The sequence below is a fragment of the Penicillium lagena genome (assembly GCF_028827675.1).
Source record: "Penicillium lagena strain IBT 129212 chromosome Unknown utg000008l_segment0_segment0, whole genome shotgun sequence".
NCBI lineage: Eukaryota > Fungi > Ascomycota > Eurotiomycetes > Eurotiales > Aspergillaceae > Penicillium > Penicillium lagena.
In genome coordinates, this window is record NW_026623229.1 from 2123510 (window position 1) to 2138002 (window position 14493).

The 14493-nt window shown below is 53.5% G+C and overlaps 6 protein-coding genes across 6 annotated transcripts; 5 read left to right on the forward strand and 1 right to left on the reverse strand.

Moving 5' to 3' along the window:
* Positions 1-286: 286 nt before the first annotated feature.
* N7510_011478 (uncharacterized protein) lies at positions 287-1036 on the forward strand (the record flags this gene model as incomplete). Its single annotated transcript, XM_056983403.1, has 1 exon — positions 287-1036. One exon carries the CDS (start codon positions 287-289, stop codon positions 1034-1036), a length of 750 nt encoding a protein of 249 aa, XP_056828897.1.
* Positions 1037-1080: 44 nt separating this feature from the next.
* On the forward strand, positions 1081-4902 carry prp8 (U4/U6-U5 snRNP complex subunit PRP8; the record flags this gene model as incomplete). Its single annotated transcript, XM_056983404.1, has 1 exon — positions 1081-4902. The coding sequence occupies one exon, from the start codon at positions 1081-1083 to the stop codon at positions 4900-4902; it is 3822 nt and encodes a 1273-aa protein (XP_056828898.1).
* A 26-nt stretch (positions 4903-4928) lies between these two features.
* Positions 4929-7400, forward strand: N7510_011480 (Pre-mRNA-processing-splicing factor 8A; the record flags this gene model as incomplete). Its single annotated transcript, XM_056983405.1, has 1 exon — positions 4929-7400. The coding sequence occupies one exon, from the start codon at positions 4929-4931 to the stop codon at positions 7398-7400; it is 2472 nt and encodes an 823-aa protein (XP_056828899.1).
* Positions 7401-9457: 2057 nt separating this feature from the next.
* N7510_011481 (SANT/Myb-like DNA-binding domain-containing protein) lies at positions 9458-10477 on the forward strand (the record flags this gene model as incomplete). Its single annotated transcript, XM_056983406.1, has 1 exon — positions 9458-10477. The coding sequence occupies one exon, from the start codon at positions 9458-9460 to the stop codon at positions 10475-10477; it is 1020 nt and encodes a 339-aa protein (XP_056828900.1).
* A 299-nt stretch (positions 10478-10776) lies between these two features.
* cox5b (cytochrome c oxidase subunit IV) lies at positions 10777-11873 on the forward strand (the record flags this gene model as incomplete). The annotated part of the gene is made up of 4 exons (XM_056983407.1): positions 10777-10870; positions 11320-11478; positions 11549-11649; positions 11709-11873. 4 exons carry the CDS (start codon positions 10777-10779, stop codon positions 11871-11873), a joined length of 519 nt encoding a protein of 172 aa, XP_056828901.1.
* Positions 11874-12426: 553 nt separating this feature from the next.
* N7510_011483 (purine-cytosine permease family protein) lies at positions 12427-14152 on the reverse strand (the record flags this gene model as incomplete). Its single annotated transcript, XM_056983408.1, has 3 exons — positions 12427-13330; positions 13386-13609; positions 13667-14152. The coding sequence occupies 3 exons, from the start codon at positions 14150-14152 to the stop codon at positions 12427-12429; spliced, it is 1614 nt and encodes a 537-aa protein (XP_056828902.1).
* Positions 14153-14493: the final 341 nt, after the last annotated feature.

Sequence of the window (14493 nt, forward strand, 5' to 3'; positions counted from 1 at the left end):
AGCCGCCACGCTCTTCCTCCCGGGACGCAAAAGTTGCTCAAGTCACGAGATTGATTATTTCATCCATCCTCTTGTCACGCTGGGGGTTCGATCGGCTGGGTCTTGTCATCGCCATCGATTAGTTCTGCCCTTGTCTATCCTGTCCGTCCCGTCAAGTCGCGTGTCCATGCCTGATCTCCGACTGGGCCTGACGCGACTTTGAGCCCCAAACTCAACCTCCCTTGAGGGTGGGCGTTCACCCTGATTCCAAACCTCGCACATCAACACCCTCATCCCCCCCATCATCATGGCGTCTTTGCCGCCTCCCCCTCCTCCTCCAGGATGGGGCGCAGCGCCTCCTTCGATGCCCATGGCACCGCCGCCGCCAGGGTACCAACCGCCGGCCGATCCCACCGTCGCAAAATTTGCACAGAAGAAGAACGAGTGGCTGCGCACGCAACGCAATCGCTTCGGCGAGAAGAGAAAGGGAGGTTTCGTCGAGACGCAAAAGGCGGACATGCCGCCAGAGCATCTGCGCAAAATCGTGAGGGATATCGGTGATGTTTCGCAGAAGAAATTCGCCAACGAGAAGCGCAGCTATCTCGGCGCGCTTAAGTTCATGCCCCACGCGGTGCTCAAGCTTCTGGAGAACATGCCCATGCCCTGGGAGTCTGCAAGGGAAGTCAAGGTGTTGTATCACGTCAACGGGTGCCTCACCTTGGTGAACGAGACCCCACGCGTCATCGAACCCGTCTTCCACGCGCAGTGGGCGACGATGTGGATGTGCATGCGTCGAGAGAAGAGCGATCGCCGACACTTTAAACGCATGCGCTTCCCCCCTTCGACGATGAAGAACCGCCGCTCTCCTGGTCAGAGAATATCGAGGATGTTGAGCCCCTCGAACCCATCCAGATGGAGCTCGATGAATCTGAAGATGCCCCCGTGTACGAATGGTTCTACGACCACCGTCCGCTCCTTGATACCCCCCACGTCGGTGGCCCAAGCTACAAGAAGTGGAATTTGTCTCTTCCTCAGATGGCAACCCTGTACCGACTGAGTCATCAGCTGCTCAGCGATGTCGTCGATGAAAACTATCACCACATGTTCGACCTGAACAGCTTCTTCACTGCTAAGGCCCTGAATGTTGCGATCCCTGGTGGTCCTCGTTTCGAACCCCTCTATAAGGACATCGACCCGAACGATGAGGATTTCAGCGAGTTCAACGCCATCGATCGCATCATCTTCCGCGCCCCCATCCGGACCGAATACCGAGTGGCGTTCCCGTTTTTGTACAATACCCTTCCACGGAGCGTCAAGGTCTCCTGGTACTCTCACCCCCAGGTAGTCTATGTTCGGACCGAAGACCCCAACCTGCCTGCATTCTACTTTGATCCCGTCATCAACCCCATCTCCTCTCGTTCCGTCAAGCCCAAGAACATCACAATCAGTCACGAAGACGAAATTTTCGGATATGGCAACGAGGAAGACGACTTTGAGCTTCCGGGAGAAGTTGAGCCGTTCTTCGAGGATGAGGAACTTTACACCACGGAGACCGCGTCCGCTATCGCTCTGTGGTGGGCCCCTCATCCGTTTGACAAGCGGTCCGGTAAGATGGTTCGTGCCCAGGACGTGCCGCTGGTGAAGCAGTGGTATCTGGAACACTGCCCGCAGGGTCAACCTGTCAAGGTTCGGGTATCTTACCAGAAGCTTCTCAAGACTTACGTGCTCAACGAGCTTCACAAGAAGAAGCCGAAGGCTCAGAGCAAGCAGAACCTGTTGAAGACTCTCAAGTCGACCAAGTTCTTCCAGCAGACGACCATCGACTGGGTTGAGGCCGGTCTACAGGTCTGCCGCCAGGGTTTCAACATGCTGAACCTACTCATCCACCGCAAGAACTTGACTTACTTGCATCTCGACTACAACTTCAACTTGAAGCCCGTCAAGACCCTGACGACCAAGGAGCGAAAGAAGTCCCGCTTCGGAAACGCGTTCCACTTGATGCGAGAAATTCTGCGCCTTACCAAACTGATTGTCGATGCCCAGGTCCAATACCGCCTGGGCAACATCGACGCTTTCCAGCTGGCGGATGGCATCCTCTATGCCTTCAACCACGTTGGCCAGCTCACGGGAATGTACCGGTACAAGTACAAGTTGATGCACCAGATCCGGTCGTGCAAGGATTTGAAGCATCTCATCTACTACCGTTTCAACTCCGGTCCCGTCGGCAAGGGCCCCGGCTGCGGTTTCTGGGCCCCAGCCTGGCGAGTCTGGTTGTTCTTCATGCGCGGCATCATCCCTCTGCTGGAGCGATGGCTCGGAAATCTGCTTTCTCGTCAGTTCGAGGGTCGCCACAGCAAGGGTGTCGCCAAGACCGTGACCAAGCAGCGTGTGGAGTCTCACTTCGATTTGGAACTTCGCGCATCTGTGATGGCGGATCTTATGGACATGATGCCCGAGGGCATTAAGCAGAACAAGGTCAATGTTGTCCTGCAACATCTGTCTGAGGCATGGAGATGCTGGAAGAGTAACATCCCTTGGAAGGTTCCGGGTCTGCCTGCTCCGATTGAGAACATCATTCTTCGATATGTGAAGAGCAAGGCTGACTGGTGGATTTCGGTCGCTCACTATAATCGCGAGAGAATTCGCCGTGGTGCCACTGTCGACAAGACAGTCGCCAAGAAGAACCTGGGTCGTCTTACACGTCTTTGGCTGAAGTCCGAGCAAGAAAGGCAGCACAACTACTTGAAGGACGGTCCATACGTTTCATCCGAAGAGGCAGTGGCCATTTACACGACCATGGTCCATTGGCTGGAGTCTCGCAAATTCTCTCCAATTCCGTTCCCCAGTGTCTCGTACAAGCACGACACGAAAATCCTTATTCTGGCCCTGGAACGGCTGCGTGAATCATACTCCGTGAAAGGCCGATTAAACCAGAGCCAGCGTGAGGAACTCGCGCTCATCGAACAAGCTTATGATTCTCCTGGAACCACCCTGGCGAGAATCAAGCGGTTCCTCTTGACCCAGCGAGCTTTTAAAGAGGTTGGCATTGATATGAATGACAACTACAATAACATCAACCCTGTCTATGACATCGAACCCATCGAAAAGATTACTGATGCGTACCTTGATCAATACCTCTGGTACCAAGCGGAGCAGCGCCACCTCTTCCCCGCCTGGATCAAGCCCTCGGATTCGGAGGTGCCACCCCTTTTGGCATACAAGTGGACCCAAGGTATCAACAACTTGTCCAATGTCTGGGAGAGCGAGGAGGGCGAGACCAACGTCATGATTGAGACCGAGCTGTCCAAGGTGTACGAGAAGATCGATCTGACTCTGTTGAACCGAATGCTTCGTCTGATCATGGACCACAACTTGGCCGACTATATCACCTCCAAGAACAATGTCCAGCTGAGCTACAAGGACATGAACCACACAAACAGTTATGGATTGATCCGTGGTCTTCAATTTTCGGGATTCGTGTTCCAGTACTACGGCATGATGATTGACTTGTTGCTCCTCGGCCTCCAGCGAGCCAGCGAGATGGCCGGGCCGCCCGCGAGTCCCAACGACTTTCTGCAGTTCAGAGACCGTACCACCGAGACCAGACATCCCATCCGTCTCTACACCCGCTACGTCGACAAGATCTGGGTCTTCTTCCGATTCTCCGCGGATGAGTCCCGAGACTTGATCCAGCGTTTCTTAACCGAGAATCCAGATCCCAACTTCGAGAACGTCATCGGTTACAAAAATAAGAAGTGCTGGCCTCGTGATTGTCGAATGCGTCTGATGCGCCACGATGTTAACCTGGGACGTGCCGTGTTCTGGGATATGAAGAATCGTCTCCCCAGATCTATCACGACGATCGACTGGGATGACACGTTCGCCAGCGTCTACAGCAAGGATAACCCTAACTTGCTGTTCTCTATGGGTGGATTCGAAGTTCGTATCCTTCCCAAGATCCGGAATCAGAATGAGGAGTTCTCGGTCAAGGATAGCGTGTGGTCTCTGGTCGATAACACGACCAAGGAACGGACGGCCCATGCCTTCCTTCAGGTCACCGAAGAGGACATCCAGAAATTCAACAACCGTATTCGGCAAATCCTCATGTCCTCTGGATCGACGACCTTCACCAAGATCGCTAACAAGTGGAACACGGCGCTGATTGCTCTCTTCACCTATTACCGTGAGGCTGCTGTGTCGACCGTCAACCTTCTCGACACCATTGTCAAGTGCGAGACAAAGATCCAAACCCGTGTCAAGATCGGGTTGAACTCTAAGATGCCTTCGCGTTTCCCTCCGGCTGTGTTTTATACCCCGAAGGAACTGGGTGGTCTGGGTATGATCTCCGGATCTCACATTCTCATCCCCACTAGCGACAAGCGTTGGTCAAAGCAAACGGACACGGGCATCACCCACTTCCGAGCGGGTATGTCTCACGACGAAGAGACTCTGATCCCCAACATCTTCCGATACATCATTCCCTGGGAAGCCGAGTTCATCGACTCGCAGCGCGTGTGGATGGAGTACTCCCAGAAGCGAATGGAGGCCCAACAGCAGAATCGACGCTTGACGCTGGAGGATCTGGAAGACAGCTGGGACCGTGGTCTGCCACGTATCAACACGCTTTTCCAAAAGGACCGAAGCACGCTCAGCTTCGACAAGGGTTTCCGACTTCGCGCGGAGTTCAAGCAGTACCAGCTGATGAAGAGCAATCCGTTCTGGTGGACAAGCCAAAGGCACGATGGCAAGCTTTGGAATTTGAACGCTTACCGGACGGATGTCATTCAGGCCCTAGGTGGTGTGGAAACCATTCTTGAGCACACCCTATTCAAAGCGACGGCTTTCCCGTCTTGGGAGGGTCTGTTCTGGGAGAGAGCATCAGGTAAGATCTGGCCCGAAAAAATACGACGAAACCCTTACTAATTATTTCTCTAGGCTTTGAGGAGTCGATGAAGTTCAAGAAGCTTACCAACGCTCAGCGATCTGGTTTGAACCAGATTCCCAACCGTCGTTTCACCCTCTGGTGGTCCCCCACGATCAATCGAGCCAACGTCTATGTTGGTTTCCAGGTGCAGCTGGATCTCACCGGTATCTTCTTGCACGGCAAGATTCCAACCCTGAAGATCTCTTTGATCCAGATCTTCCGTGCCCACTTGTGGCAGAAAATCCACGAGTCCGTGGTCATGGACTTGTGTCAGGTGTTTGACCAAGAACTGGAACAGCTTGGCGTCGAGGCGGTTCAAAAGGAGACAATCCACCCGCGTAAATCTTACAAGATGAACAGCTCTTGCGCGGATATCCTTCTCTTCGCGACCAACAAGTGGAACGTCACCCGACCTTCTCTGTTGTTCGATACGAAGGACGTCTACGAACCCAACACGACGAACAAGTTCTGGCTTGATGTGCAGCTGAGGTACGGCGATTACGATTCACATGATATTGAACGCTACGTCCGTGCCAAGTATCTCGACTACACCACCGACAGCATGAGCATCTATCCTTCCGCCACTGGTCTGATGATCGGCATCGACCTTGCCTACAACCTGTACTCGGCTTATGGCCAGTACTTCCCGGGCCTGAAGACTTTGATCCAGCAGGCCATGGCCAAGGTTATGAAAGCGAATCCAGCTTTGTATGTGCTGCGTGAGCGTATCCGTAAGGGTCTGCAGCTGTACGCTTCGGAGTCCAACCAGGAGTTCCTCAACTCGCAGAACTACTCGGAGCTATTCAGTCCCCAGATTCAGCTGTTCATCGATGACACCAATGTCTACCGTGTCACGATCCACAAGACGTTCGAAGGTAACTTGACCACAAAGCCCATCAACGGTGCAATCTTCATCTTCAATCCCCGAACTGGACAGCTGTTCTTGAAGATTATTCACACCAGCGTGTGGGCTGGCCAGAAGCGTCTTGGTCAGTTGGCCAAATGGAAGACAGCCGAAGAAGTGGCGGCTCTGATTCGGTCTCTGCCTGTGGAAGAGCAACCGAAGCAGCTCATCGTCACCCGGAAGGGTCTGCTTGATCCTCTCGAGGTTCACCTTCTTGATTTCCCCAACATCTCCATTCGTGCGTCCGAGCTCCAGCTTCCTTTCCAGGCTGCCATGAAGGTTGAGAAGCTTGCGGACATGATTCTCCGGGCGACCGAGCCTCAGATGGTTCTCTTCAACCTGTACGATGAATGGCTGAAGTCCATCTCCCCGTACACCGCGTTCTCCCGACTGATCCTCATTCTTCGTGCGCTGCATGTCAACATCGACAAAGCTAAGATCCTCCTGCGGCCCGATAAGACCGTGATCACTCAAGAGCATCACATCTGGCCATCTCTCTCGGACGAGGACTGGATCAAGGTGGAAGTGCAGCTGCGTGACCTGATCTTGAACGATTACGGAAAGAAGAACAATGTCAACGTGCAGAGTTTGACCAGCAGCGAAGTCCGAGATATCATCTTGGGTATGGAGATCAGCGCCCCATCTCTGCAGCGACAGCAGGCTGCGGAGATTGAGAAGCAGCAGGAGGAGGCGAAGCAACTCACTGCCGTCACGACCAAGACGCAGAACGTGCGTGGAGAGGATATCATTGTCACCACCACGTCCCAGTATGAACAGCAATCGTTTGCCTCGAAGACGGAGTGGCGGACCCGCGCCATCGCAACCTCGAACCTCCGGACGCGGTCGAACAACATCTACGTCTCCTCTGACGATATCCGCGAGGATGGCTATACCTACATCATGCCCAAGAACATTCTCAAGCGATTCATCACGATCGCCGATCTCCGTGTGCAGGTTTCTGGATACATCTATGGCAGCTCGCCGCCTGACAACGACCAGGTCAAGGAGGTTCGTACCATCGTGATGATTCCCCAGGTCGGAAACACCCGGGACGTGCAACTGCCGCATCAGTTGCCCCAGCACGACTACCTGAACGGTCTGGAGCCGCTCGGTGTCATCCACACGGTTTCGGGCAATGAGCCGCCCTACATGTCGGCGATGGATGTCACACAGCACGCGCGTCTCATGAACGCACACCCCTCGTGGGACAAGAAGACCGTGACCATGACCGTTTCGTTCACACCAGGGTCCGTCTCACTTGCCGCCTGGGGGCTCACCCCTACGGGCTACAAGTGGGGCGCCGAGAACAAGGACATGAGTTCGGATCAGCCGCAGGGCTTCTCCACCAACATGGGTGAGAAGTGCCAGCTGCTCCTTAGTGACAAGATCCGCGGCTATTTCCTGGTACCCGAGGATAATGTCTGGAACTATAGCTTTATGGGTAGCTCCTTTGGCAGTGTGGAAAAGAGGCCCGTTTACGTCAAGATTGACACCCCGCTGCGCTTCTATGATGACCAGCATCGGCCCCTGCATTTCCAGAACTTCGCTGAGCTCGAGGATATCTGGGTTGACCGGTCTGACAACTTTGAGTGATTTTACTCTTTTCTGGCGTGTATTCTTTTTGACTTTTCTTTTGCAAGGGGTTGGTTTCTTTGTATCTGGGCCATCTAATTTATGTACTTTTGGAGGCTTGAGCACCAAGACGAAAGAAGAAGAGAAGACGAGGTCTGTTGCTTATCGGCGTCAAATCATTCATTGTATTATAGCCATTCTGCCATTGACGAAACAGCATGTCAAACTCAAAAAAGAATGGTTTTTATTTCATTCATTATTATCCATGATCATCTTCTTCACCGGCTGCATCGCGTACGTACATCGGACAGACGGACAGCAAGGAGTCCAGTCGACTTTACAATTTCACGGCACGCGCCTGCCTCTAATAACCTGCCGCGATGTGTGATAGCCTCCACCACGCTGCTGCTGACGGGCCTCAATGCAGGGCCGCCGGTCATCCGCCACCAAACTCACACCTTCGCGGAGCACGGAGCCCCCGAACCCTAGCTTCACGCTACGCAACGGGTACGGTGAGGGCCGGGGCGAGTCAAATCTTGGACATTTGACGGCGCAGCCCCTCTTAACGGGCAGCGAGCCTCATACATAACATAGCATCGGGCCAACCACGGGCTCGCGCGCACGGCTTATTCGTGTAGCCGTGTGCTAAAGCGTGGTATTGGTCAGGGGAAGAGAAGAACAAAGAAATCAAAAATGCATCAGCAGGGGTCGATTCGCGCTATCGAATATGCCCGAGGTTTGCTCGACAGTTGAGACGAAATGGTAAATAATCAAATCAATAACATATAGACAGATGCTGGCCACGTCAACTTTCTGCAACTAAGATGATCCGGATCACCCCATCATCTTCCATCTGATGCTATCTTCCTATCGGGTTGTGTTTGCCATATGACAGGTGCTTAGTGGGGGGAGGTGGTAGGGGTACCTAGGAGGATTACTGTTTCGTCTATGGCGATAATGGAGGGATGTTTTCTCGTTCTTGGCTTGTGGTAAGCCTTGTCTTCAACGACCTCTCCCCTTGACTGTGCCGGAACTTGGGGATCTTGTGACCGGCATTCCCTTCTTCCCCACTTCGCTTGAACGATGCTATCAAGCGTTCACTTCGAAGCCTGAGCGAGTGTGAAGAAAAATCCCAAAAATACTGTTTCAACACCATCACCCCCCCGTCTCTTTGCTCATGCGCTGCGCGCCTTCCTCGTCAGTTTGTGCAATTGATTCGTGCGAAGCTCTTGCCGCCCCGGAGCAATCCGGCAAAGGGACAAATAGCCTCGCGCTGCTTTCTTGACTAAACCTAAATGGTGTCTATCAGCCGACACGATAGTCCGCTTTTTCTTTGTCCCTTCCTCTGGTTCAAGCACGGAAAGACTGTGCAAAGAAGATCAATCCCGCGAATGATGTTCTGTCTCGAGTCTGCACATACCTCCAATCGAAATCTGATGGACTTGAAGGACGTGCGGCCTGTCTATTCTTCCGAACTGCTTGCTTGTCCTGGCATGATTGTATTGATGGGTTTGGTGTATGTATACATCAGGGATCGACATGCTTAACTGGTCAACACCGAGTTCAATATTTGTGAGAGGGAGAGGATGGAAGGAAGACAGAATGGAATGAACGAAGCCGATTCTGTTTATTGCAGCGGACTCCCTGAATGTTTTATTGACCCATCTGTGACAATCCTCTTGCATCGTGTTCCACTTGACGCTGGTGAAATCAGCCCTGGCGACGCACGCGCCGTCCGGCCAGCAATGGTAAACCTGCATCAGAGGCTAGCGCGACGAACCCGCCCCCCTCCGAGAGGCGGGATGTCTTTGGTGTGGAGTGAACTTATAGACGACTACTGCTGCCCTTGGTTTGTCTTTGCCGCTCGTATGAACCATGACCTGTATGCTTCCTTAACCCACTGGCTTGGCACCACTTTGAAATTTGTAGCCCTATATCCGGTCACCAACGCAGTGTGACTGGCCCGGTTCTATAGGCTGCCCCGCGACGGCCATATGTGACGACGACATTTTGCTCTGCGTTCTTAAACAGCGAATTGAGCTGCCTGGCTGGGGCTCTATGCCCTAGCAGTGTCATGTATGTCTGCGACGCTGGCGTATCCGTATCGAGGCTTTGCAATCACCTACTCTCACCATGATCTCGACAAAGTCAACAACCACGAAGACATGCTTGTTTACAACCATTCTCAACCATGCGCTAATAGATCACCGGAAGGGTTCGCTCCTGAAGGCCCACACCTGTCATCCATTGCTCCATACCCGCCGACCAGGCCCGCGGCGCTGTCGCATCCTGACGACGAACCACAGCCGGTCCTGATGGAATCACAACAGATGCGCTCGCGCGAAATCTCAGGTCAATATCACCATTCGTCAACTTTCGAGCTCTCTCCTCTGAGAGACACGCAGGAACGATCATGGTCTGCCAATGCAGATAACAGCAGTCACCATATGGGTCACCGCGTCGGACATCAACCATCATCACAGCAGACACTGTTGAATTACGGGTCTTCTCCTCCGATCAGTTCTTCGGAGATGCTATACCCCGTGCCCAGCGACCATTCACCTACCCATCCACCTGACTATTCTCTCTCGCTCCCACAACCTCACCACCACCACTGCCTCCCACAACAAGCGTCCATCCGCTATGGCGTCGACCCGAGAGTTGGATCGCCTTCGCCGTCCTTGCCGGGCCCCGCACCCAACGTCGTAGGGCAACCGGGAATGCCAATCCCAGCATCTCGACCGCGCGGACCGAAGCTGAAGTTCACAAGAGAGGAAGACATTCTCCTTGTGGAGCTCAAGGAGATCAAAAACTTGACCTGGAAACAGATCGCGGATTTCTTTCCTGGCCGCACGAGCGGCACGCTACAGGTCCGGTACTGTACCAAGCTGAAGACGAAAGATGTCATCTGGACAGAGGATATGGTGTGTCTTTTTTGGCACTCGAGCTTACATTGGGCTATTATGCTAACTCGGCACAGGTGCACCGGCTTCAGCGTGCTGTCGACGAGTATGAGAATGACCAGTGGCGCATCATTGCTGGCAAAGTTGGGAACGGGTATACCCCTGCAGCGTGTCGCGAGAAGGCTTCGCAATTGAGTTGAACTGCCCTGTTTGTATATATCTAGGTCCTTGATAACCAATATTGTTTCGTACAGTCCAGTCTCATAGACCTAAGCCCTAACTGTTATCCCAAAGCATCCTTTTCTGCACTCCTGGCAACTACCCCCTACCGTATACGCTCCCACACTCCCATTGGCCACTGCTGCACAGCCAATCATAGTCCGACCGGGCGGAAGCGGCATCCATCGTCAATCCTCGTCCTCAACCGCAACCTCTCCTTCCACTCACACCCAAACCACCGTCATTGTCCCTTCTCCCCTCCACAACAAAGGACAATGTTCCTCCAACGCACGGCCTCCGCCCTTGTGCGGCGCTCTCCCGCCCGCGCTCTCGCTATTGCCCGCCCGTTCTCCTCGTCCGTGGCTCGCCGTACGTGACAAAACCCCCAGTGTTCTTGAACCGCCTTCTGCACACCCAGGACCCCACGACCACGACCACGCCCCTCGGCGCGACTCAATTGGCTCTGTGCAGATGGCGATAGCTGTGTCGCTGATATGTGGGCTTTGGCTAATCCGAATTCGCACACAGGTAACGACAAGAAGTGGGCTCCCAAGCAGGAGGGCAAGGTTCTTCCCTTTGACGGTTAGTACACCACCCAATCCGACATAACACACCCAATCTGCGATTGTTCTTGCCTTTGGCGGAATATCAGGGGGATTGATTCGAAGCTTGAATGCAATTGAGCTGCATTGGACCTCGGTTCCGGTTTTCCATCATCCCCCGACCGACCGACCGAGAGGAAAGACAGGACCTGCACCCATTGAAAATACCCACAATTACCACCGAGCTCAGACACTAACTATCGCCCCTTCGCACAGAGATCAAGAACGAGGACGACCTGATCGCCCCCGGCGCCAAGCCCGGCACCGTCCCGACCGACCTCAGCCAGGCCACCGGTCTCGAGCGTCTGGAGCTCATCGGAAAGATGCAGGGCATTGACATTTTCGACATGCGGCCCCTGGATGCCTCCCGGAAAGGTACGTTTTTCTTTCTCGTGTCATCGACGATGTCATCGATGATGGCCGGTTGGCTGATTATTATAAACAGGAACTCTCGACAACCCCATCATCGTCACCGGCGCCGGTGATGAGCAGTACGCTGGTTGCACCGGCTACCCGGCAGACTCGCACCAGGTTAACTGGCTGACTGTAAGATTTACTTCGTTATTGTGATTTGGTATGTCGTACTAATCGACCTGAATAAATAGGTGTCCCGCGAGCGTCCCATCGAGCGCTGCAACGAGTGCGGCAACGTTGTCAAGCTGAAATACGTCGGTCCCGAGGAGGATCCCCACGCCCGTACGTTTTTCCTGTGTAGCAGTGCTATCATCCAAAGACTTTTGAACGTGTTACAAAACAAGCAAGAAAACTAACATGCCACCTCTTAATAGACGACCACGGTCACGGCCACCCAGCCCACGAGGAACCCAAGACTTTCGCCGACTACGTTAAGCCCGACTACTGGTACCGGTAAATCAGCTCGTCTCTCCCACGAGTACCATACCATCATTTAAACGGGCTGTTTTGTTCTGTGCCAGAACAAAAACATGAGAGTCTGTGTCTGTATCTCGCGTGTCTTGTCCTTATCTACCGTCTCTTTTGTAGAATAGTTCTCTATAGTGGATGAAAATGAGAGTTTGGGGTGATCTAGCTTTTTCTTTCGTTCAGTCTTGTCGCTGGGTAGATGGAGTAGAAAAAGCCCTTGTCTGGTTTGCATACAGGATGACTAGGTAACAGTATCTCTCCGGGTCCAATTGATATTATGTAGGTCAACTTTGGATATCTCTAGTTACCAGAAAAATATCTGATTTCAACATGTCATTCTTTTCTTCATGTTTCCCAGGATCAGGATCCTGATCTCAAAAAACAGGAGATAGTAGACTAGATAGAGATGCATAAAAAAATACAGGCCACCAGAAACCACCATCAACGACCCAAAAACCTCAGCTCCACCCACCGCATAGGCGGATAAACAAGCGCCGCCCAAGAGAAGCCCACGTAATTCCCCATATCGGCACCAGTCGCACTAACCAGCTTTGCCAACGGCCCAACATACCACACCTGCGCCATACAAAGCACAGCACCGACCCAGCCAACAACGAAAGCCAAAAACGCCGCGACGCCAACAGGCAGTTTCGAGGGCTCGCGCCAAGCAGCCCAGTTATAGCCACTGCGCAGACGGAAGATGAAGCGTTCCTCGAGGATGATGGCGACCCAGATGGCGACCCAGTAGCCCATCAGCGCCAGGAAATTGGTGAAGATCTCAGAAAGATACCCGCGGCCGGCGAGCGCGCAGACAGTGTATATGACTACGCCGACGGTGTTCCAGATCACGCGGGGGATCTTTTCGGCGTACCGGCCTAGGATCTGGAAGTCGACGCCGGCGGAGTAGGTTGGCGCGACGGTGTTGGCGATGAGGCCTAGTGCTACGATGACCGAGCAGAATTTGCCGAAGCCGTGTAAGGGCCCGAAGCCTTCAACTATTAAGGCGCCTTGACCGCGGTCCCAAGCGGCGGCGTAGGAGGGATTTGTGGGAATTCCTGAGGCGAGGCCGATGCCGGCGAGGAAGGCCATTGTGAAGGAGAGGACGAGGCCAGCTAGGGTCAGGCTGAAGATTGTTCTGCGGGAAGTGTGCGAGGGGTAGTAGACGAAGAAGTCCGCGGCGAGGGGCGCGTAGGTGATTGCGGCGCTGAGGCAGATCGAGAAGAAGGATAGTCTGTTGCCGGATATTGTGCGAGAGGTGCCCTGGGATGCGGTGGATAGGTCGAATTTGACGGAGGATACGCCGAACAGAATGCAGAATACAATCAGCTGTGGGAGAAATGCGAATCTATGGATGCATGTCAGTCAACAGATGGTTACTTCCTAGTTACGGGAAGACGCACCGTTCGTAGTAGTGGAACACCTGGATCCCGAATGTGGCCACCACCCAACTGATAATCGCAATGATCACGATGCCGACGGCGACAGACATGCCATTTGGCGAAACGGCAGACAAGATCTGGCCGCCGACAACGCAATCGATCAAACAGTACCCAATCATCTGGATGAGATTGAGCAGAACAATGATCTTGCTGGGCCACCAGCCCATCGAGTACCGGCCGAACGCCTATCACTCCGAAGTCAGTCATAAAGCTCAATCTGACCAAAAGCAAGTCGTGCCCACCATAGTTCTGATCCCCGATACAGGACCCCAAGTAGCCATCCACGAAGCAACGATCGAACCAACTAAGGCACCGAATACACCGCACAGAGCCGAGTCCCGGAAACTCAGCCCATACACCGCGGGACCCAGCATTCCCAGCGTGATGTTGTTAGCGGCGAGGTTGATCGAGACCCAGAGGAGAAATGCCTGCAGGTAAGATACCCATGACAGCCGCTTCATGCGCTCATCTTCGCCGACCCGCTCGATGCCGCGGGCTTCGAGGTTATACTCGACGAGCTGCTGCTCGAATCTCCACAAGAGCGAGCCCAGCCGTGAGCCGACTGCATGGCGACGGGCTTGCGGCTGTGTGTCTGGAACTTCGGTGACACTGTTACTTCCACGTTTATGATCATTCATCTCCGAGTAATCTGGGACCGGAGGGATTGGAGAATGAGATTCATCTTTGCTGGAGCGCACCGCTAAGGTGGCGACTTCATTTTCCGACATGCTGCGACAAAGGCAGTCAGTATTTTATGCCTGGTCCAACACAGAGGGGGAGAGCGCATGAGTCCTTTCGCTGGAATTATCCAGATCAAGTTCAACCGTATGATCTCAGAACGACAGCTGTTTGCCACCACCGCGCACAGGCACGCATTGCGAGCGCAATCCAGCTGTCGGACACCGGTCTTCATGTGGATATCGTGATACCTTGATCAATAGACAATGCCAGACTACTCGTCTTCATTATAGTCGTCTCTTATTAGAGGTGGAGGCGGGGTTCAGTACTGGGGCATCAAGTCGCGGGGAGTGCGTTCCGCAAGTTATGTGTCACACTTGCTAGGAGACGG